The 23,639-nt window shown below is 41.2% G+C and overlaps 1 protein-coding gene across 1 annotated transcript in view; it reads right to left on the bottom strand.

Moving 5' to 3' along the window:
• The window catches only part of CACNG6 (calcium voltage-gated channel auxiliary subunit gamma 6), a 176,499-nt gene extending 153,065 nt beyond the window's left edge, over positions 1 to 23,434 (bottom strand). Inside the window, exon 1 of the mRNA XM_077457417.1 lies at positions 22,503 to 23,434. Within this exon, the coding sequence (XP_077313543.1) occupies positions 22,503 to 22,821 (319 nt within the window). The 5' untranslated portion in view covers positions 22,822 to 23,434. The remainder of the gene's footprint in view (positions 1 to 22,502) is intronic.
• Positions 23,435 to 23,639: the final 205 nt, after the last annotated feature.

Raw genomic sequence — 23,639 nt, forward strand, 5'->3', positions numbered from 1 at the left:
AGCACAACCCCCCCCGCCAGCACATATCTTCTTACCCACCTCCCCTAAATCAGAGTTGCCGCCTGCCACAGAGGGGGTAATCACAGTGTCTGGGACCCCTGCCATCCCCTAAGAGATGCAGAACAAGTGCCCCAGGAGTTCATTCTGGCACGCCCATGTCAGGCAAGTTACTGGAGCCAAGTGCCAGAATTTGCTTTAGCACTGGGTTCCAGGACTCAACGTGGATTCATAGGACATCAAGATTTTGTTCAAATTTCTGGAAGGTCCCTTCAAAACCAGGGCAGTTAGGAGATATGGATTTGTACTAGAAGGGGGGAGAGGATTTGTGTGTCCAAACAACCAGCCAATCCTCCCCACCACCTCACCTTCTAGAAAATGTCCTCTCACCTCCCAAAACACCCCCCAACACATGTCCTCTTCTACCTCTTCCAGAGGGAAGGGCCTTGGGCTAGGGGGGGGGGGGGGGGCAGGACCAGAGGAAAGGGCCCCAGGACAGATGAAAAGGGCTTTGGCGGTCAAGAGGGCCCTTCATGGTTTCTTGCACCAAGGCCCTGAAGGTTCTTGTTATGCCTCTGATCATGAGTATATTTATACTGTCATATTTGTAAAAGGTTACAGTAGAATACGAAGTACCGTAATCACACATTATTAACAATATCATGATCCAATAACAGTAACTACACCATTATTACACGGTTGTATAGCGTATGCATGTGTTTCTGTAAAAACTATTTTCTTTAGTGATTCAGCACTATCATGGTATATGACACATGGTACATTCACAAGACACTATAGCAAGAACAACGTTTATTGTACGAACCAAACATGGGCAGAAACACATAAATCCCAGCTTTGAGATGTACCGGGAACTTATATAAAGGTACATAAAAAGTCATAAAAGCATTCACAGACCATAAAACAAGCCGACTAGGCTTACTATAAAATTGTAAAGCTCCAGTGCTAAAAAAACAACTAAATGTGTTACACTTTAAGAACTACTTATAACACTGCTGCACCTATTACTGTGTAAGCTGCCATAGTAGGCCAGGAAAAGGCATAAAAATATGAAAATACCAGTAGCAGTATGTATTTTAAAAAGTATTACCCCTCCTCCTATACCACCTTCATTGTAAAACACCTCTTCCAAAAGTCTGCAGAAAAAAATCATGTTTTACTCCAATAATGTTATTAAAACACCTTGCACAATTCTATTTAAGAAAAGATTGGAGCTCTTTAGTAAATCAAATAGGACAATGGCTGTATATTCTGCAAAACAAACATACAATTAAAAGTCACTTACACACCCATCATATTGTGTAACATTTCCCAACACTTACCAACATTTGTTCTTCAGTGGGAAAAATGTACTTATTCTGATATTTCCTCTACCTACAACACAGTGAATGTCAGATTTAGCATGGTTCCTCAAATGCACGCGATCGCTCAGTTGTTGGGTTTAGAGTCGGCAGGGGACAGCTGCAGCATCTAACAATGCTGCAGCATTTATGTAAGTATGTATGTTTATTTTTTTAGTACTCCCCCCTTTTCTCTTTAAAGTGTATTTCCAGGTATTACCCAGATCTACCCCCAAGCTCCCCTTACCTTGTTCCTGTAATGAGATAAAACTGTATTTACTTCCTAGAACATGATCACCAGGCTTCTAAAATTAATGCATGGGCAGCTGCTGGGAAGTCAGTTCCTGTTAGTATAGGAATGCTCTCAAAAGCTACATCTTCCAAAAGCCCTTTTCCTACACTGTGTGTGGACAGGTTTTGGGAACCATCAAAGCAACATTGTTTTCCTGAGCAAGAAATCAATGCATGTAGGGACCTGATGAAGGAGGCCATGCCCTCTGAAACGTGTTTCCCTGGCAACCACACAGCGTCCTCTGTCAGTCTGATCCATCAGAAACTCCCCCTGGATTATGTTGTGGAGGCTTCCAGAGCCTTGCATCGATCGTCCAGTACCTGGAGTCAGTGAGCGGTTTGCTCGCAGCCTGTTGGCAGCTGCTTGGTGAGCCAGCGCTTGTGGAGGCATTCATCCATCTATCTTGTGAACTATCCATCTACTCTGGTGCTCCGATGTGACCCTGTTCAGGACTCCATACAGGAGGATCTTAGACGCTTATGTTTCATCTACACTTGTAAGCGTTTTGATTTTATTTCTTTATTTGCACCATGAGCCTGTGAGCTCGTATCTCTCTTTATAAGAAATCAATATATACATGTGAAATGGGTAAAGAGGGGGGAGAATAGACAAAATTATGTAGTCCAGCAGGTAGGGCTACTTGGGATTTAAGAGCTACACAGACAGGGGTTGTCAGCTAACATGACACAGGTAGTAAAAGCACACTGGATTTGTGGCAGACGAGCTGATATTTTTCTGTACTTGTAGCATGTTTAAAATGGATAAAACATTAAGAAATATTCATGTACTACAGAGATGTTCTAATTATGTTTTTTGTTATTTTGCCCAGACATATACATAAAAAAAAAAATGTGCTAAAACCATGCTAACATTACCTCTTTACCAGTGTTATCATATGCCATTTAGCACTATTTATTGCTTTTTAAACTGTGTATAAACCCCAAAAATGAAAATGTTTTATTTCCTCACTTTTGAAGTGTTAAATAGGTTGTTGAATGTTTTTTGTTATATCTGTATATTAAGTGCAAAAACATCTGTTGAAACACCTGTCAGAAATCCAGTACCTGTCCTTTGCACTGTGCAGTCTTATCTATTTTTTATTTTTTTTTCAATAGAGTAAGGTAGGTTCATAATCCATGTAGGGTTGATTTTTGCCATCTGTGTCCCATTGGGGAGATTTCCCTTCACTTCCTGTCCCTGGCCAAAATGGGAAATGAGAGTAAATCCCTGTAAATTTAGAGAATCTCTTGGGGTCCCTCGGGTCACCATAATTATATTCCCCATTGAAAAATTTCCCCTCTATTACTTTTCTGGGGACAACCCAAAATGTGGGATTTTCCTTTACTTTCATTTTCAATAATAATAGTAAACATGACAAATAGGGAGGGTGAATCTCCCTAACGGGGGCACAGACGGCAATAAAATCTGACAGAGGGTCTAATCAATAAGAAAGTTTTGCCTTTAGTGGTACTTTAAGTATTCTAATCAGCTCTTCTAGTTCTCCACTTGGACTCCAGAACATTTCTCCCATATGATGAGCAATAGAGGGATGTGTTTTTTACTTTGGCAAAAGACATCTCGGGTGTCATTGCATTGTCAGCTCACAGCAAAAAAACTGGAAGCTGAATGCATTTCTAAAGGTATGAAAAGGTATTGCTCTGTACTTACAGAATATTTAGGGGGTTGAAACATGACGGCATGTGCATGTATTGTAGAGATGTACAACATATCTTTACATAACATTTAAAAAAGGGCAGAAATATATACCTGGGAATTACAGGTCAGTCAGCCTAACATCAATAGTATGTAAGCTATTGGAAGGGATGATAAGGGACCATATCCAAGTTTTGCTGATGAAAACAGTATCATTAGCATTAATCAGCATGGATTCATGAATGATCGTTCATGCTAAACCAATATATTATCATTCTAAGAGGAAGTGAGCTGTCATCTATATAAAGGAAGGCCGGGGGGATGTGGTGTATCTGGATTTTGCAAAGGCATTTGATACAGTCCCCCACAAACGTTTACTTTACCAAATTAGGTCTTTTTGCATGGACCATATGCTATCCACCTGGATTGAATACTGGTTACAGGAGCATTACCAAAGGATGGTGATAAATGGTCCGGTGCAGTAAGTAGGGCCCCCCCAGGGATCTGTCCTGGGGCCAATTATGTTTAATTTATTTATTAATGATATAGGGGATGGGTTAAATAGCTCAATCTCAGTATTTGCAGATGATACAAAGCTAAGCAGGGCAATACATTCTGTGCTGGATATGGAAACCTTACAGGGAGACCTAATCAAAATAATGGGGTGGACAACTACATTGCCAATGAGGTTTAATGTTGAAAGATGTAAGGTGATGCATTTGGGTGCCAAAAATACGAACGCAAGTTACTTGCTAGGGGGAGAACCTCTGGCGGAATCCAGGGTGGCAAAAGATCTGGGGGTCCTAGTAGATAACAAGGACAGCAATGGTATGCATTGCCATGCTGCTGCAAGCAAAGCCAACAGAATACTGGCATGCATCAGAAAGGGGATTTACTCAAGGGATAAAACGATAATTCTCCCACTCTCTCTCCCAAGTCTCTGGTCCGGCCGCATCTTGAGTATGCTGTCCAGTTCTGGGCACCAGTCCTCAAGAAGGATGAGCTGGAACTGGAGAGAGTTCAGAGAGGGGTAACAAAACGAATAAAGGGACTGGAGGACCTCAGCTATTGGGAAAGACTACAAGCATTGCATTTATTCTCTGGCGAGGAGACGCTCAGCAAGGAGCATTGATAGTTTTAAAAACTATGAGATGGGCATCATGGTGATCACAACATATAGATATATACGTTTTACTATTGAAATAAACACATTCACACACACCACACAGGTTGAACTGGATGGATTGGTATCTTTTTTTCAGCCTTACTAACTACTGTATACTGTATCACTAACTCTTCTGTTATCTTTATTGCCATTGATTTGTATGTGTTTTTTTTTTTTGTCTTCTTTCCCTCAGAGGTTTTTTTTTTACATTCTGTTTAAAAATTTGTAAATCAGTACTGCTTGGACCTTGAAGAAGGGGACATACCCGAAAGCTTGTCCTGAAAAATTGTATGTTAGTGCAAATAAAAAAAGTATCACGGTAAGTACTCAATTTTCTCTGTCACAATTGCACTAATACAGCTACAATCACATTAAGTAACTACTGTATGTAACTATTTATTTTGCCCTGACCTACAATTTAAGAAATATGAATCAGGGTCAATGTGTTTTAAAGATAGTGTTGAGAGGACTATGGAAAAGTGTCCATCCCCTGAAATCACATTTGAATTTAAAGGGTTAGCTCACTTTGCCAAAAAAAAACAAAAAAAAACCTCTCTATGCAGATAAGGGTTGTCTGCAGATAAAAACAAAGTGTGTAGCTTTGACCAAAATTGAATAATGCTTTTGCTATAGCTGTAGGGAATTTACATACCTCATGAAGCCTGACTGTAAAACTTCCAGGAGATTGCTATGATGTTGCTAAGGGGGCCCAGCTATCACTGTTCACCATCACAGGAGAAAGCTCTCATACTCTGAGCTCAAAGCTCTTGCATCAGGAGAAAAAAAAAGCAGGTGTGGAGCTTTGAATCAGAGAAAAAGCTCAGTCCTTTGATGGTGAAGGTGAGCAGTTATAGCTTGGCTTTCATTAGCAAAATCCTAGCAATGTCCTGGAACTTTTTACAGGCAGTTTTTATGAGGCATGTAAGTGGCCTACGCCTATAGCAGGGGAGTTATTCAACTTTCATTGTCTATACTAGATAAGATATGCTCTCTAATAAGGAAGTAAAGAGCTATTGGTGCTCTATTCTGCAGTACAGATGATTTTAAAAGTATCTTCAGCTGCAGAAAAAGGGGTTTGACTGCTTTGTGAAAAATGTTGGTGGTTTTGCATCCCAGGGTTGATGCTGCTACATTACGAATTTTCACTTTCCAAAATGTAAAAGCAGGCATAGGAAGCAATCTTCAAACACAAACATACCCTTATACATTTCCCTCACCTCTAGCAGCATGGCAAAAATTAAAGCAGGTCTTTTACCTAATGGGAGGGGGGGGGGGGGGTTGTCTAATTTTCTGGGTCTCATAGACTGCACTCATATTGTACTCTTGTCTCTTGCATATGCTTATGCTTATATCTTGCAGGTGATATGAAATTCTAATATATACCGTATATATATATTATATATAAGGTATTGGTCTGCCCCTTTCAACAATATTCAAGAAAAAAAACTTTGTAACTAAATTTTATTTGTTTACCTTTTTTTTATATTTGTTGGATAATGCCCTAGGGCAGCGTATTCTTTTATTCACATCAGAGCATCATGAAGACTTAAAGCGAAACTAAACCCATCAATTTAACAGCACAACTTCAATGTGATTTGAGGGGGTAAAGTCAAAGAATGCAATGGGCAATTTTTATTACAATGCAGTTCAAAGAGGAATTGAACTCTGGAAGCTGCTCTTCAAAAAAGGCAGGCAGGAGGCAGAGGAATAGTCCCCAGTATTGCCTGTGGTTTACCTACAGCTGATCTTTTCCCATTACTGACTTACCATCCCTTGTTCTGCACTTAGTCTTTGCATAGAGGCAGCCATCTTGGTGGAGATAGGACTTTGTTTCCTTATGTCATAAATTGCAGCAAGGAAAACAGTGAGCAGCACAGTAGTAACCAAATTGCACATTGGCAACAGATCAGGCAAAGCTGTACAAACTCACAATCCAAAGAATGGTCAGGCAGGCAGAGGTCTTACATGAGCTGGTGTTGAAGTACCAAATCAGCAGAGTGGAGTGGAGAGTGGTCAAGAATTCAGGCAGAGGATCAATACTCAGTAGTCAAACTCACAGAGCACCCAGGGAGAAAGTCCAAACAAATGAGCACTGAGTAACAGGAAGTGCTGCTATTTATGGGCTGCTTGATTGTACATTGTCCGCAGCTGGCAGCAGGTGGGGCTAGTGAGTCCAAAGCAATGCATCAAGCTGGGAAAACATTGCAATAACTCCAGAGCTCCTCTGTGACACAACAGGTAAGACCGCAGCTTTGGGACCAGGAACATCCCGGTTCAAAGACACCCAGGTAGGTGACAGGGGCCTTTCCCCAGTACACCCCCCAAGGGGCCTAGCGGGGCTTAGCCAGAAAGGAGGCATGGACGTCTCTGTGACAGGATATCCCTTTCAATAAACCAGATACTGTAGACCACGACCCTGCCCTCTAGAATGCTAAATCTTAGAGACTTCAAACTCCTGTTGTCCATCAACAAGAACAGGAGGAGGTAGCTGTTGAGTTCTGAAGTAGCGATTGGAAATTGCCCTTTTAAGGAGAGAAACGTGGAATACAGGATGTATCCAGAGAGATAAAATCCAGACTCGAGCAATAATTCTGTAAGTAACGATGAATCGCGGGCCCAATTTGGTAGAAGGTTGTTTCAATCTTACGTATTTGGTTGATAGCCAAACTCTGTCCCCCAACACATATGGAGGTATATGGCATCTTCGTTTGTTGGAGAAAAGCACATATTTGCCTGTTGACTTCCGTAGTAATAAGCAAATCTTTTTCCAGTGTAGCAGAATAATTTTTCACCCGCTGAACTGCTGCTTGTACACCAGAAGAAGATTGAAGTAGGGGAAGAGACTGAGGCCGATAGCCTAGGGATGCGTAGAATGGTGAGGTACGAAGAGGAACGTATGTGCCAACGTATGTGCCGACGGGAGTTAATGGTGAATTCAGCCACAGGCAAATACTCAGACCACTTGGAGTGTAAAGCATTGACATAATGTCGAAGATAGGTTTCCAGGGTCTGGTTCATGCGTTCGGATTGACCATCTGTTTGATGGTGATGTGAGGTAGAGAGTGAAAGTGATACTCCCAGTTTCTTACAGAATGCTCTCCAGAATCGGGAAACAAACTGGGAACCATGGTCTGAGACAACATTGGTAGGTATGCCATGATGTTTCACAATATAGGAAAGGAAGAGGGTAGACAGTGCTTCCGCAGTAGGTAATCCAGGGAGCTTTACAAAATGAGACATTTTGGAAAAGCGATCCGCTATAACCCATATAGCAGTCATGCCCTCGGACTTGGGTAACTCTGTAAGGAAGTCCATAGTCAAATGGGTCCAATGCTGGCAAGATGCAGGAAGTGGTTGTAACAGTCCAGTAGGCAATGTGCGGGGTACTTTATTAGCAACATAAGTTGGACAGGCAGCCACATAGTCAGTAACATCTTTTTTCATATGAGGCCACCAGACACGATGCTGCAAGGTCTTAAGAGTGATGGTGACACCAGGATGACGAGAAAACATACCATCGTGTGCCCAGAGAAGTACAGGTTTTCGGAGGCTAGAGACTACAAACAGGCAACCTGGTGGTATCTTCAAGCCTTGGGGAACACAATTCTGTTTTGCTTGTAGCTGTTGGGAAAGAGCCATAGAGATCTGTGCAACAATTTTGTGAGGTGGGATTATATACTGCTCGGTAGGTTGATCTTCTTCAGAAGTAGCGAACTGTCTGGAATGAGCATCTGCTTTTTTATTCTTATGCCCAGCGACATAACAAAGAACAAAATTAAAATAGAAGAAAAACAGAGCCCATCGAGCTTGACGTGAATTCAAACGTTTAGCAGTCTGAAGCTACAGTAGGTTCTTATGGTCAGTCGGGATAGAAAAAGGCTTGAGAGTCCCATCCAGAAGATGTTGCCATTCAGACAATGGCAATTTGATGGCCATTAGTTCTCAATTCCCAACATCATAATTCAACTCCGCTAGAGAAAACTTTCTAGAGAAAAATGCCACTAGATGGATTCTATCAGACTTAGGCTGTCTCTGGAACTGCACGGCATCTACTCCTTTCAGCGAAAAAAAAAAACAAAGCTTGTAACAAATCAAACTTGATATGTGATGAGAAAGATTCATCACTAGAGGTTACGGTCAGTGAGATTTGCATATATCAAAATGATGACTAGACCCAGATCTATAGGCCATTGCAATTTCCCACAAAGCATAAAATAATGGTGCAGCACAAATAAATAAATGTAATATCAACAGTAAAACCAGACTATTAAAGATTAACCCCCCTAGCGGTAATCCCGAGTCTGGCTCGGGTTAGGAATTTACTGATAGGAGCGGTAACCCCGAGCCAGACTCGGGATCGCATCGCTGGATGCAGGGGAGGACACAGGGAGAGTTACTTACCTTGTCCCCTGGATCCAGCGATGTCCCCCGCGCTGTGTGATCGAGCTGTCCTCCGCTCGATTCACAGTGCTGAATGCCGCCGAGCTCCGTTCCCTGCGGCGTTACGGCGCACGGGAGCGGAGAACGGCGGCAAATTCAAAAAAGTAAAAAGACACAAAACACACACAGCACTGTAATCTTACAGATTACCGTGCTGTATTAAAAAATACACACCCCCTTTGTCCCTAGTGGTCTGTGCAGTGCCCTGCATGCACTTTTATATTATAAATACTGTTTTTTCTGCCTCGAATTTGGAGATTGCCCATAGCAACCAAAACATGTCCCTTTTTCAGTGTTTTAGGATTTGATTACATTATTGAATAATTTTTATTATTCTTTATTATATTATAAACTTTATCATACCCGGGATGTCCGCTAGACTCTGGTTTGAAGAGATTTAAGAGAGTTATTCCTAAGAATTACAGGACTACAAAGTAAAACGCCAAGTTTCCATGCAAAATAATTGTACCGCTTTCAGCACCTAAAACCGGACTGAATCATACCGCCAGGGAGGTTAACTAAAGTGGCTAGTGTTCAATTATAAAATTGGTATTTTTTTTATGACTGACACTAGTCACTTTATTTGATTTTTAGTAGTCTTATTGTATTGATGATATCACTTTTATTTATTTATAGTGCTGCATCATTGTTTTATGCTTTGTATAATTTGGTGTATTGTTACTGCACTAAGGAGTGTTAAATAATCACAGGATGTTGATATTTTTTATTTGCAGTAGTTTCCTGCAGAGTTTTACTATTTATACAAAAACTGACCTTGGCCTCCGCTTCTCCCCCTCTCTAGGCTCCCCATTGGCCCTTTTATGTGTTTGGCCACCTTACTGATTAATAGGAATGCTTGCAGGGTCTTTAGAGCAGTGGTCATCAACCCTGGCCTCAGGGCCCACTAACAGGCCAGGTTTTATGTATTACCTTGGGGAGATGCAGACTAGAATACTGCAATCACTGAGAAGCAAGTTATATCACCTTTGATGTATTTCAGTTATCTTGCAAAGCTGGCCTGTTAGTGGGCCCTGAGGACAGGGTTGATGACCACTGCTTTAGGGGAAAGAAGGATGGAGTCTTGTTCAATATCCTGAAATTTGCATATAATTTACACTGCCTTTATTTCTGCATTGATTGATTTGACTTAATGGAAAACTGTTTAACCACCTCAATACAGTGCAGTTACACCCCCTTCCTGACCAGACCAATTTTCAGCTTTCAGCGCTCTCACAGTTTGAATGACAATTACTCAGTCATGCAACACTGTACCCATATGAAACTTGCGTAATTTTTTCCACACAAATAGAGCTTTCTTTTAGTGGTATTTAACCACTTGCAGACCGGACCATTTTGCTGGTCAATGACCAGACCACTTTTTGCGATTCGGCACTGCGTCGCTTTAACTGACAATTGCGCGGTCATGCGACGTGGCTCCCAAACAAAATTGACGTCCTTTTTTTCCCACAAATAGAGCTTTCTTTTGGTGGTATTTGATCACCCCTGCGGTTTTTATTTTTTGCGCTATAAACAAAAATAGAGCGACAATTTTGAAAAAAACGCATTATTTTTAACTTTTTGTTATAATAAATATCCCCCAAAAATATATAAAAAAACGTTTTTTTCCCTCAGTTTAGGCCGATACGTATTCTTCCACATATTTTTGGTAAAAAAAATCGCAATAAGCGATTATTGATTGGTTTGCGCAAAAGTTATAGCGTTTACAAAATAGGGATAGTTTTATAGCATTTTTATTAATAATTTTTTATTATTTATTTTTTTACTAGTAATGGCGGCAATCGGCGATTTTTATTGTGACTGCGACATTGTGGGGGACCCATCGGACATTTTTGACACATTTTTGGGACCATTGTCATTTATACAGTAATCACTGCTATATAAAGGCAGTGATTCCTGTGTAAATGACACTGGCAGTGAAAGGGTTAACCAGTGGGTGGCAGTGTAGGGGTTAAGTGTTCCTAGGGGTGTGTTACTAACTGTGGGGGGGTTGGGCTTTCATTTAGTGAACACTGATCTCTGCTCCAATCACATGGAGCAGAGATCAGCGTCACTAGTTGCTAGGCAGAATGGAGAAATTTTGTTTACACAGCATTTCCTCCATTCGGCCGCTCCGTGAGACGATCGCGGGGATGCCCGCGGCGATCGAGTCCGCGGGTCCCGCGACCGGACTCACGGGGGTCCCGACCAGCGCGGGAACGCGCCGCCATCGGCGCGCTCCCGATGGCAGGGCGGCATTGAATATTGGACGTACCTGTACGCCAATATGCCTGCCCGTGCCATTCTGTCGACGTACATCGTCGTGCGCTGATCGGGAAGTGGTTAATCACTAGTGGGTTTTTTATTTTTTGTGCTATAAATAAAAAAAAAAACTAAAATGTTGTGAAAAAAAACCTTTTTCTTTGTTTCTGTCATAAAATTTTGCTAATTAGTAATTTTTCTTCATAATTTTTTGTCTAAATTTATACTGCTACATATCTTTGGTAAATAACCCACATTAGTGTATATTATTTGGTCTTTGTGAAAGTTATACAGTCTACAAACTACGGTGCCAATCACTGAAAATTGATGACATCTGATCAGGCCTTCAGTACATCAGGTGTATCTCATTTCTTGAGACACTAACAAGTCAGGAAAGTACAAATACCCCCCGTATGACCCCTTTTTAGAAAGTAGACATTCCAAGGTATTAAGTAAGTAGCATGGTGAGTTTTTTTAAGTTGTAATTTTTTCCCACAATTCTTTGCAAAATGAATATTTTTTTATTATTATTATTTTTTTTTTTTACAAAATTATATAGTCATATTATCAGGTTGTTTCTCACACACAGCATATGCATACAACAAATTACACCCCAAAATACATTTTGCTACTCTTCCCGAGTATGGCGATACCACATGTGTGAGACTTTTACACCTCATTTTGGAAAGCAAACACTCCAACGTATAATCTGTGAGGCATAATGAGTCTTTTGAACTGTTCATTTTTTTCCAGAAGTTTTTGGCAAAATGTGGAAAAAAATTAAAACGCATTTTTTTTTACACAAAGTTGTCAATTTATAAGATATTTCTAACAGATAGCATGCATATTCTGCTCCCGAGTATGGCGATACCACATGTGTAGGACTTTTACACAGCCTGGCCACATACAGAGGCCGACCATTGAAGTAGTACTTTCAGGCATTCTAAGAGCATAAACGACACATCTCATTTCATTCCTACCCATCACAAGGTCCTGGAGCACCAGGATAGTGAAATTACCCACAAAATTACCCCATTTTGGAAAGCAAACACCCCAACATATATTCTATGAGGCATGGGCTGCAAATAGGTACTCGGATACTCTGATGGGCTGGTGACAGGTACTTGAGTACTCTAATGGCCTGGTGACAAGTACTTGAGTACTCTGATGGCCTGGTGACAGGTACTCGGCTACTTGATGGCCTGGTGATAGGTACTCGGGTACTCTGATGGCCTGGTGACAGGTATTCGGGTACTCTGATGGCCTGGTGAGGGGTACTCGGGTACTCTGATGGCCTTGTGACAGGTTCTCTGATTGGCTGGTGACAGGTACTTGAGTAGTCTGATGGCTTGGTGACAAGTACTTGAGTACTCTGATGGCCTGGTGACAGGTACTCGGGTACTCTGATGGCCTGGTGACAGGTACTCGGGTACTCTGATAGCCTGGTGACAGGTTCTCTGATGGCCTGGTGACAGGTTCTCTGATGGCCTGGTGACTGGTATTTGGGTACTCTGAAGGGTGGTGATAGGTACTTAGGTACTCATATAGACTGTGACAGGTACTCGGGTACTCAGATGAACTGTGACAGGTATTCAGGTACTCAGATGAACTGTGACAGGTACTTGGGTACTCAGATGAACTGGGACAGGTACTCGGGTACTCAGATGGACTGGGACAGGTACTCAGATGAACTGTGACAGGTACTTGGGTACTCAGATGGACTGGGACAGGTACTTGGGTACTCTGATGGACTGTGACAGGTTCTCGGGTACTCTGATGGGCTGTGACAGGTACTCGGGTACTCTTATGGACTGTGACAGGTACTCGGGTACTCTGATGGACTGTTACAGGTACTCGGGTACTCGGATGGACTGTGACAGGTACTTGGGTACTCTGATGGGCTGTGTAGGTACTCAGGTACTCTGATGGACTGTGACAGGTACTTGGGTACTCTGATGGACTGTGACAGGTACTCGGATACTCTCATGGACTGTGACAGGTACTTGGGTACTATGATGGACTGTGAAGGGTACTCGGATACTCTCATGGACTGTGACAGGTACTTGGGTACTATGATGGATTGTGAATGACAGGTACTATGATGGGTGGTGAGAACTGGACCTGTATTTTTTTTTTATATGAAACGAACTGCATAACAAGAACAAGCATGTATGGTGCAGCATGAGTTATTTGGCTTTACTGTACTTGTGTGTTGAAAAAAAATACACTTTCTGTGTACAAATAAAAAAAGCTGGCCTTACTCTCAGTCAGGCATGTGAGGAAATTAAAAATGGAAGCTTTGTGTGGCCACAGCTCCTTGCAGCCATTATGATGCAATGGTGGCAATGATACAGATCCAATATAGCTCCCAATGACTCTCAATAATCTTAAAGCAGAGTGATCATAAATATCAAATTATTCCGGGTGCCTGGCTTAGAAGATCAACCAATATTAGCAACAAAATAATTAACAGGTTATATTTAGAGATTTAAATGGATCTGTGATTTGAAGCTATGGTAAATTTTTTTTTTAGACATGTTCTTTCATGGGAAATTCTGGCTCACAGTATGTTGTTTTCCAACTAAACAAAAGAGCCACATTTTTTAAATAATATTGTATTTGTTGTATTTATGCAATTTAAGCTACATAAAAAATATACTTATTATGGATATCTGTAGTTTTGTATACAAACGTGGTTACTTGGTGATATACATACATGTTACATTCCTACCAACATTCCTTATTAGCACGTTTTACCAAATTCCTAAGCTTGTTTGATTCAGAGGGGATGAGTGACAGCATTAAAAACAACCAGCTGGCACTTTTATCCAATAACTATCCATTGGTTGTACAGAAGGATGCAAAAAATCTATAAGTAACGTTCTAAACCTTATTAGATAAACGTCTGCACAACCGTACAACCATAGTCAGGGGCGTACCCAGAGTGTTTGGCACCTGGGGCAGATCCTATACCTGGCACATACACACTTTAAAATGTAAAAACAACCACAAAACAAAAATGTGTAATGTTTATAACTTCGGCATAAACAGATCGCTAATACTAATAGCAATGTGTTTAGGGTTAAGTAAGAGATTGCAGACACACTACAGGACATGGTTAGAGACTGAAGACATAATACAAGAGATGGTCAGAGACTGCAGACATGATACAAGAGATGGTCAGAGACTGCAGACATACTACAAGAGAGATGGCCAGATACTGCAGACATGATACAAGAGATGGCCAGATACTGCAGACATGATACAAGAGATGGTCAGAGACTGCAGACATGATACAAGAGATGGTCAGAGACTGCAGACATACTACAAGAGAGATGGTCAGAAACTGCAGACATGATACAAGAGATGGTCAGAGACTGCAGACATGCTACAAGAGAGATGGCCAGATATTGCAGACATGATACAAGAGATGGCCAGATACTGCAGACATGATACAAGAGATGGTCAGAGACTGCAGACATGATACAAGAGATGGTCAGAGACTGCAGACATACTACAAGAGAGATGGTCAGAAACTACAGACATGATACAAGAGATGGTCAGAGACTGCAGACATGATACAAGAGATAGTCCGACTGCAGACATAATACAAGAGATAATCAGAGACTGCAGACATACTTAAATCCAAAAACACTTAAAGTACTAGTGTTGTACTTACAGAATCTGTCTTGAGGGGTGGAATGCAGCCTGGCTGGCCCAAGCCCAATTGAGGCAGTATCCAGAAGGATGGAGTGTTCCTATCTTTTCCCTACTAGGCTGGGTCCTCTCCTTTCCACTAATCATTGTCCCTGTCAGATGGTTGACCTGCCCCTACACTAGCCACAGGTGAAATGCGTGCCTAGTCTGGGAGCCAAAACCTTAAATAGGCTCTGCTACCTAGGAATGGCTGCTAAAGTCACATGGGGTGGCAGCATTCAATCAGATAGCTTCTCTAGTGACCCTGGAAACCATAGAGGAACCATGTTCCTCTTGACTTCCCCTCCCTCTACTATGCCGCTCCAGTTGAGCAACCACCTGCAGTGAAGAAAGTAGACTACACCTGCCTACACAATGGAAATAAAACTTTGAATATGAGTTTTTTTAGTGCAATGTCTATTTCTGTAACCTCTGCTGGGCTTTAAATAGGGCTGGTAATCTTTACACACAGGGCTTACTAAAAGTTTACATGTTTGACATTTTGTAAAGCTAAACATACTTTAGTTACAATATACTGTATATACCAATGGGACTATTTACATAAAGCAAAGGGGTAGTGGAAAATGCACATGCCATGACTGAATTATTTAAAAGATCATCTCTCCCGAGTGAACCTTTCATAATAGTGGTAAAAAGTTCACATATTGTACATCCAAAGAGAACCCGGGATCTGAGGGGCATGGTCATTTTTGTGTTTCCCTCCACAGAAATCTGTAGTAAAAAGGGATTTTTTTATTCCATCTTAAGAGAAAAAAAAAAATAATTGTATGAAGCAGCTTGAAATTAACCTGCACCCAAGTACAAAGTATACAAAAGGTCAAAACATTTTTTTTTAACTTTTGGATAGAGTAAGTCTTCATGTATCAACATCAACGACGTTGTTCAGCCTCTCCTGAACAATTTAACTTGACAGCTTGAAACCGGCGTCTAAAAACGGCTGTTTTTAGACGCCGGTTACGTTTTTATTGCTATCTGTGTACCTGATGGGGAGATTCATCCTCTCTGTTTGTTCTGTTGATTGTTGCCACCTAAAAAAAAATGAAATTTAAATCAAAAATGCTATGGTTAACCGCTTGCCAACCAGCGCACGCCGATTTACGTCGGCAGAATGATGCTGGTGGGCAAAAGGGCGTACAGGTACGGTCCCTTTAAGAAATGGTTACTGCGGGTGAGTGTGCACCACTGGTGGCGCGTACCTGCCGTGGTCTCCGTGACCGCGGGTCCCGCAGACTAGATGCCCGCCGGGTGCCCGCGATCATGTCACGGAGAAATAGGACGGGGAGATGCTTTTGTAAACAATTCTGCCTAGTGACAGGACAGAGATCACTGTTCTGTGTCATCAAAAGCAGTGATCGCTGTCATGTGAGGTGTAGCCCCTCTCCCCCACAGTTAGAATCACTCTCTAGAACACACTTAACCTCTTGATTGCCTCCTAGTGTTTAACCTCTTCCCTGCCAGTGTCATTTACACATTAATCAATGCATTTTTATAGCACTGAGCACTGTATAAATGTCACTGGTCCTAAAATAGTATCAAAAGTGTCCGATGTGTCCACTGCAATGTCGCAGTCACGATAAAAAACGCAAATCGCCGCCATTACTAATGAAAAAAAATTATAATAAAAATGCCATAAATCTATCCTCTATTTTGTAGATGCTATAACGTTTGTGCAAACCAGTATATGCTTATTGTGATTTTTTTTACCAAAAATATGTAGAAAAATACATATTGGCCTAAACTGAGAAAGAAATTTGTTTTTATTTTATATATTTTGGGGGGATATTTATTATAGCAGAAAGTAAAAAATATTGCTTTTTTTTTCAAAATTGTTGCACTTTTTTGTTTATAGCGCAAAAAATAAAAATCGCAGAATCAACTACCACCAAAAGAAAGCTCTATTTGTAGGGAAAAAGGACGTCAATTTTGTTTGGGTACAATGCCATACGACCGCGCAATTGTCAGTTAAAGCGACGCAGTACCGAATCGCAAAATGTGCTCTGGTCAGGAAGGGGGTAAATTCTTCCAGGGATGAAGCGGTTAATGTCATGCCAATAGGAGCTGATAGAAAATCTTCCAAGGGGGAATGGATGTTCTTGTGACAACAAGAGCACACTTGCAATTATTTTGGAAATATTTTTTTTTATTGTGTCTTTGAGACAGGAAGTGAGTGTAATACTTTTCAAAAGACACAGACAGCAGAAAAACAAGCATGGGGTTTAATAATTTGATTAATTTATTCAAAATTTGAAATCCGTTTATAGCTTTAACCACTTGCCAACCAGTGCACGATGATGTACGTCGGCACAATGGCATGGCTGGTCAAATTGGCGTACCTGTACATCCCCTTTAAGACACGGCTTAGTGGGTGTGCATGCGTTGCGTACTCTGTGAGCGTGCCCGCGAGTCCTGCGGACTGGATGTCCTGAGATCATGTCATGGAGAGGCAGAAAGGGATGGGAAAAAAAGGACATCAATTTTGTTTGGGTGCAACGTTACGCGACCGCGCAATTGTCAGTTTAAGCGTCACAGTGCCATATCGCACAAAGTGCTCTGGTCGGCAAGGGGGTAAATTCTTCCGGGGCTGAAGTGGTTAAATACACTTTACACCATGCATTATAAATTGTTAACCCAACTTTCTAACATTCATTTCCTTCAGAATGCCTAGGGAGCGAAACACCAACTCCAGTTAGGAAACCACGCATTGAGCCACCTTTCAATTGCCACCTTGCTACTGGTTTCCAAATGGGATACTTGGCTTTACAGACCATGGGTAAAGCAAAGAGAATGGAACATCCAGGGTGTTCTTAAAGATGCATGCAGGCCCCTTTTTAGATGGCTGATTATAAGATCCCTGTGCTATATACATGCTTTTCCCTGAAGAATGTGACCACCATAGGTGTGTGCAGCCTGTTACATTAGGGTGTGCACCCCAAAGCTCAAACACACGTGAATGCAGGAGCGGAATGCAGAGCATATGACAGCAGGGATAATGTACAGGAGAGAAGTGTGGAGTGTATGACAGTGGGCAGTATGTAAAAGAGAGGAGTGTGGAGGGTATGACAGTGGGCAGTATGTACAGTAGAGGAGTGTGGAGTTTATGACAGTGGGCAGTATGTACAGGAGAGGAGTGTGGAGGGTATGACAGAGGGCAGTATGTACAGGAGAGGAGTGTGGAGGGTATGACAGTGGGCAGTATGTACAGGAGAGGAGTGTGGAGGGCATGACAGTGGGCAGTATGTAAAGGTACTCAATTGCAGAGGCAGTGCAGATGGAGAGGAAGGCAAGAGGAACCTGGTTCCTCTATAGTTTCCTGGGTCACTGGGGCAGCAATCTGGTTGGATGCTGACAGCCCAAGAGATTCTGGTGATAGTGTATGGACAGGTCACTCATCTGTCAGGGACAGTAATAGTGGCAGGGAAAGGTTCCAGATACAGTCCTCTTCTGGCTGGCAAGGTCCAGTACATTGGAGCCCAAGGAGGATAAGATGGGGTCACAGAAAGTGCACTTGGCAAGGTATAGATTCCAGGGAAGATAAGGGCAGTGAATCGCCAGAGCCTGTGAGAGACAACACTGCAGCTTCACAGTTCCTGTCCGATGACTGCAATGATGGAAAACTGCCGTGCGGTGAAGATCCAGAATGAGGCTTGGACTGCCTCGCTGTTTGCTGTCCAAGCCTCGTTCTGAATACATGTTGCATATTATTGGTTATAACATGACAAAATGTGGAAAATTTCAAGGGGTGTGCATACTTTTTGAAGGCACTGTAAATGGAAAGATTAGCTTACATTAGCATCAATGTACATATGGAAACTCCACAGATGTTTTGTTGATGAGTTACAAAGTTCCAGATGTTTGAAAAAGAATTGTTTGTTCAATCATTTTGATTCAAACTTAATTTTGCAGCCGTCAATTTCTAGGGAATGATTATGGTCATTATTGGGGCAAACAGTTCTCACTTCAAATATTTTGATAAAAGAAGCAATTCTTTGACATATATGGTATAAAAGTGTTGCATCTTGTGAATTGGACCTTCATAGCTCAGGACAGATCTAATCATACACACATTATACAACGTCATACTTGTCTGATTGCCTCTTTGGCTGCCAGAGCCACCATTGTAGAGGTACTCTACACAGCACATTTGAAATTTTGGACGACATTTGAAACATGCCGAGCTTGCTTCCCTGTTAACCCTTGTACCTTAAGTCACAACCATGCCTTCTTTCCACCACAATGTTACTGCAGTAACCTGTCCCACACAACATATATGAGGGGAAAAATAAAACAAATATCAACAAAAAATGTTTTTTTGATCTATAGACTAAGCTATAATTTATTCTGCTTTCGTCAACAAATCATGATTTTAGCCTAGGTTCACCTTGATGCTATTTGGCATGCAATTTGACAAGTTGAATCGTGTGCCAGTGTTCTATCGAGAAAAATGCCTGTGGTGGGTCTGCCCATGCGCAGTACACAACGTCACTCCAGCTGATATGTTGAACAGCTGGCGTGACGTCAACACTGTGCATGCGCAGATCTTCGGAGGCAGTATCTGATGTTCTACTAAGCACTAAGAGAGAATGAAATTGTCAGATTCTGCCTCACTGTTGTGGGGCGAGTTTTGGCTGTATTGAATGGTGTGTTATCTGTCTGATGCGCAGCGGCTTGATTGTGTTAAACGGCAGGTTTTGGCTCTGTCTAAGGGTGGGTTAAAACACACACAAAACCTGCCCTTCAACACACCCACAACCCGCCCGCAATAGTGAGGCAGAATCTGACAATTACATTCTCCCTCGACGCTTAGCAGAACGTCAGATACTGCCTCCCATGATCTGCGCCTGTGCCGTGTTGGCGTCATGCCAGCTGATCAACATATCAGCTGGAGTGACTTTGCATACTGCACATGCGCAGACCCATTGGAGGCATTTTTAGACAGAGGATATTTCTTGATAGAACACCGGCAATGGCACCATCCTAATCGGAGCAACGCCAACAATGCTGCGCCCCACCGGTTCTCAAAAGTAGCTCCTGTACTACGTTTGGCAACTGACTGACATGCAGGTATGAAATTGTGTGAGTTCAGCTGAACTCACACAATTTCTATCCCTCTGTCAGTGTGAACCTAGACTACATGTGTATTTATCAGTAGCAGCTGCTAACAACTAAATAAACTATAATTCATCTTAAAAAAAAAAAAAAAAAAAAAAAAAGCTTACTGACCCAATTAATGATACACTTCAAAGTGGTAGCCCAAGGCAGTCAATGAGAAACACATTACAGTATGTTTCTGCAGGAAGTGCTTTTCGATCATTAGTGATCGAATGATTTCCATGTAGATAAAAATAATTTGTAGATCTTGATACTTTAATTAAAGTTAAAGCTTGAACACTTTTACTGTATTTCATTTGGAATTGGTAGATATTGTGTTTTCCGCATTTAACTCTATTAACTTATTCACAAATTAACGATGTAAACAATAACATAAATTGTACTTATTTACAGCGAAAACAGAGTGATATTTGAGCTCCACTTTACCCTTAAATATAAACATTTAAATGCATTTTCAATTTCTTAAAGTCGTGAAATAAGGTTGCACAGTTTTGATAAATCACGTGGATAGTAAAATCGAAGATCACATGATTTTTGACTGGCGCAGGACAAGACAAGGCTGATGTTGTATGTATTTCAAGTTATTTAGGTACACAATTGTGTAATGTCCCTGATAGGTTTTTAATCTATACTAATGCCGCGTACACACTACTGGTCTTTCTGGCAGAAAAGGTCCGACGGTCTTACCAACGGAGTTCTGACGGATTTCCCACTGAACGGACTTGCCCACACACGAACGGATCAAAGTCTGTTCGTTTTAAACGTGATGACGTACAACAGGACTAGAAGAGGAAGTTCAATAGCGAGTATCCAATAGCTGCCCTTGTGTCGTATTTGGTCTGTCGGACCAGCATAAAAACGGTTTTCCTGATATAAATTGATTCCATCGGACAGATTTGAAACATGTTCCATTTCTAAGTCCGTCAAAATTTTTGAAGAAAAATGTCCGATGAAGCCCACACACGATCGTAATATCCAACAGAATCATTCCGTCTGACGTTTTATGCCGGAAAGTTTGGTCGTGTGTACGCGGCATTACAGTTAACTATTGAGGACAAGTTTTCAGGATCCTACACCCTTCTTTCAGGTCCATTCAGTCACTTGGACCTAGAAGCTTGTCTTAATAAAATAACTGTTATTGCAAATAAAAAAAATTATGACAGTACTTAAGTGTATTGTTGCAACTGTGCTAATACAAAGTTATTTAGGAAAGGCTTATTAATTACAAACATTCCATGATATTTACTACATCAACAGCGTCATTAGACTTTAATCACATTTAGAAAAACTATTCAGATCAGCGGCGTGAAACTTTTTGTTTGGTAATTTATCAGGGTATTTATGTGTTCAGAATAAAGTAGATCACAGTTAAACTTTTTTCTGATTTAAGAAAAAAAAAAGTAGATCACAGCCATATTCAGGTTTTGTTTTTAAAAAGTTAAGTCAAGGAGATGTAGCTAGTCACTAACACAACCAATAATTTTTGATTAGTCTGATTGCTTTAAACTCATAACAGCTGAAATTGCGTACATGCACATCACTGATCATAGAAGTTAATTGACAAAAAGTTTAAATGTTTATCCTTTATACTTCTGTAGCATAAAACGTGCTTTGGCAATATACGAACAATTTAATCTGGCCTATAATTCTGTAGAAAAGGCCTACAAAATTATCAAATCCTGGTAAACTATGTAAGCCATCCCTATTTTCTATAAAAATAAGTATTCCAAAACTAACATTACATTCAAAATAACTTTGAAACATGACAAGCCCATTTGTTTTAGCAACTTACCAGCATACAAGTGTCGCCAACAGATAATGCTGACATATGTGTAAAGTTTTGAAAATTAACTGTGCTGTTAACCCTTCAAATACTATAAAATTGATACACCCTTATTAAGCTTTGGATGCAATTATATATATAGATTTATTTTTATATTTATATCTAGTAATTTTATCTATCATAGTTTCAGAAATTGAATATTTGAAGGGGAAAAAAAAAGAGAAAAAAAAGTGTTACATTGATAACATCTACAGGTTTTCTCAATTAATCTAAAATACATCCTTAAAAACATGTAAAAACTCTTCATTAGACATGAGACATGACAAATAAACCAAAGAAGATAAGCTGCATTTTCCAATAGGTACAAGGTACAGAAGTCTACCGCTTAATTAATTCTATTTCATGGGCAAACACCTTTAACACAGTTACTTCCGCGTGTATTGTCTTTTTGGCCTCAGGCATTTAGGATGTTACATGGTCCTGCTGGATGTCAAGCTTGACACTAACGCTAGAAATAAATCTTTTTTTTTTTTTTTCAATATAACCTAGAAACTAACAAACCATTCATTAGGGAACAAATGGAAGCTTAAAGCCTTTTTGTGATGAACCCTGCAGCTTTATGCATGCCCTGTATGTATGAAGCATTCAGTTCTGAACTTTGCTATGCCCTAGAGCAAGTTGTGTTCAGTGCCAGCATTACAAGCACAACATAAAACAAAAGCACTATACCTCCAGGCAGCTCCGCGGGGCCACAGGTGGCTCGGTATTCATCCACATCTCCAATCCACAGTTTTTTGTAGCAGAATTTCCATAGCCCGAAATGGGCTGCCTCGCAGGTCATGCTGTTGTTCTGTTTATACGTGTTCACCTCCACCCAGAACTCTGTTCCGACGGCTAGCACACAAAGTGTCACCCCTACCAGGGACACAAAAAAGGCCAGCTTGATTTTGCCCTCTTGTGCATCAGTCAAACCTTTTCCACGCTGTCCTCTACCTCTTCCAGAGAAACGCTGCTCCTCCTCTTGCATGAAAAAATTAGGCCACATCATATTATGGATAGTGAGGCTTCTTCCTTCGCCTACGAGAATTGATTTAAATAGCCCTTTTGCTTGATAGCCTCTTCTTCTTCTCTTCTCCGATCTTCCTCGTCTTTTTCTTCAGAATTTAGGTCGCTGAAAGGCAATCTGCTGTAAGTTTCACAGGCTAGAGAGAAACGCAGCAGGGACATCAGTGTGCTCTCCCCCTTTCTGCTTTCTCTCTCCCCCTCTTGCTGTTACACACAGACGCACACACATGGCCTGGAAATAATCTCTGCACCTGTTACATTCATCAGATCTCCCAGGCAGAGCTGTTATTTTAAGGTTCCCTTAAAGGCACTTGCTTTATGCACAGGCGCCAGAGATCAGAATGGGGGTAAGACAAAATGAAGCTAACTTATCCCAGTTCAGTTTGTGATAATATATGCACCTGCCCTGGCTCTCGCTGTATCTTCTTCGTTGCCGTGCTGTGTGTTTGGATGCCAAGCCATGCCATCTATCATGGATTTTTATTATGCTCTGATGCTTTGATTTCTGCTTCCTTCCACACAACCCATACTTAGAACAAATCCCAGAGCCACTTATGCATTGCTGTCACTCTTACTGTTACTTCTTCAGGGCTCAGTCAGGCCTAATTTAGTTCACGTTTTCCATTCTGCTTTGGCCTGACTATTGATCTACATTCTTAGGCACGAACATCTAAGCGTTAGCGAGGAAGCGGCGATGTACGAAAACACCCAGCTTCCAAAGAAATGCAAGCAATATCTTGGCTCATTGCTTCCAAGATGTCTCTGGGCAAATTATTTATTGATTGAAAGGAAGGACATGCA

Source organism: Lithobates pipiens, unplaced genomic scaffold (genome assembly GCF_037356315.1).
Source record: "Lithobates pipiens isolate NorthernLeopardFrog02 unplaced genomic scaffold, aLitPip1_a1.2 Scaffold_27, whole genome shotgun sequence".
Classification (NCBI taxonomy): domain Eukaryota; kingdom Metazoa; phylum Chordata; class Amphibia; order Anura; family Ranidae; genus Lithobates; species Lithobates pipiens.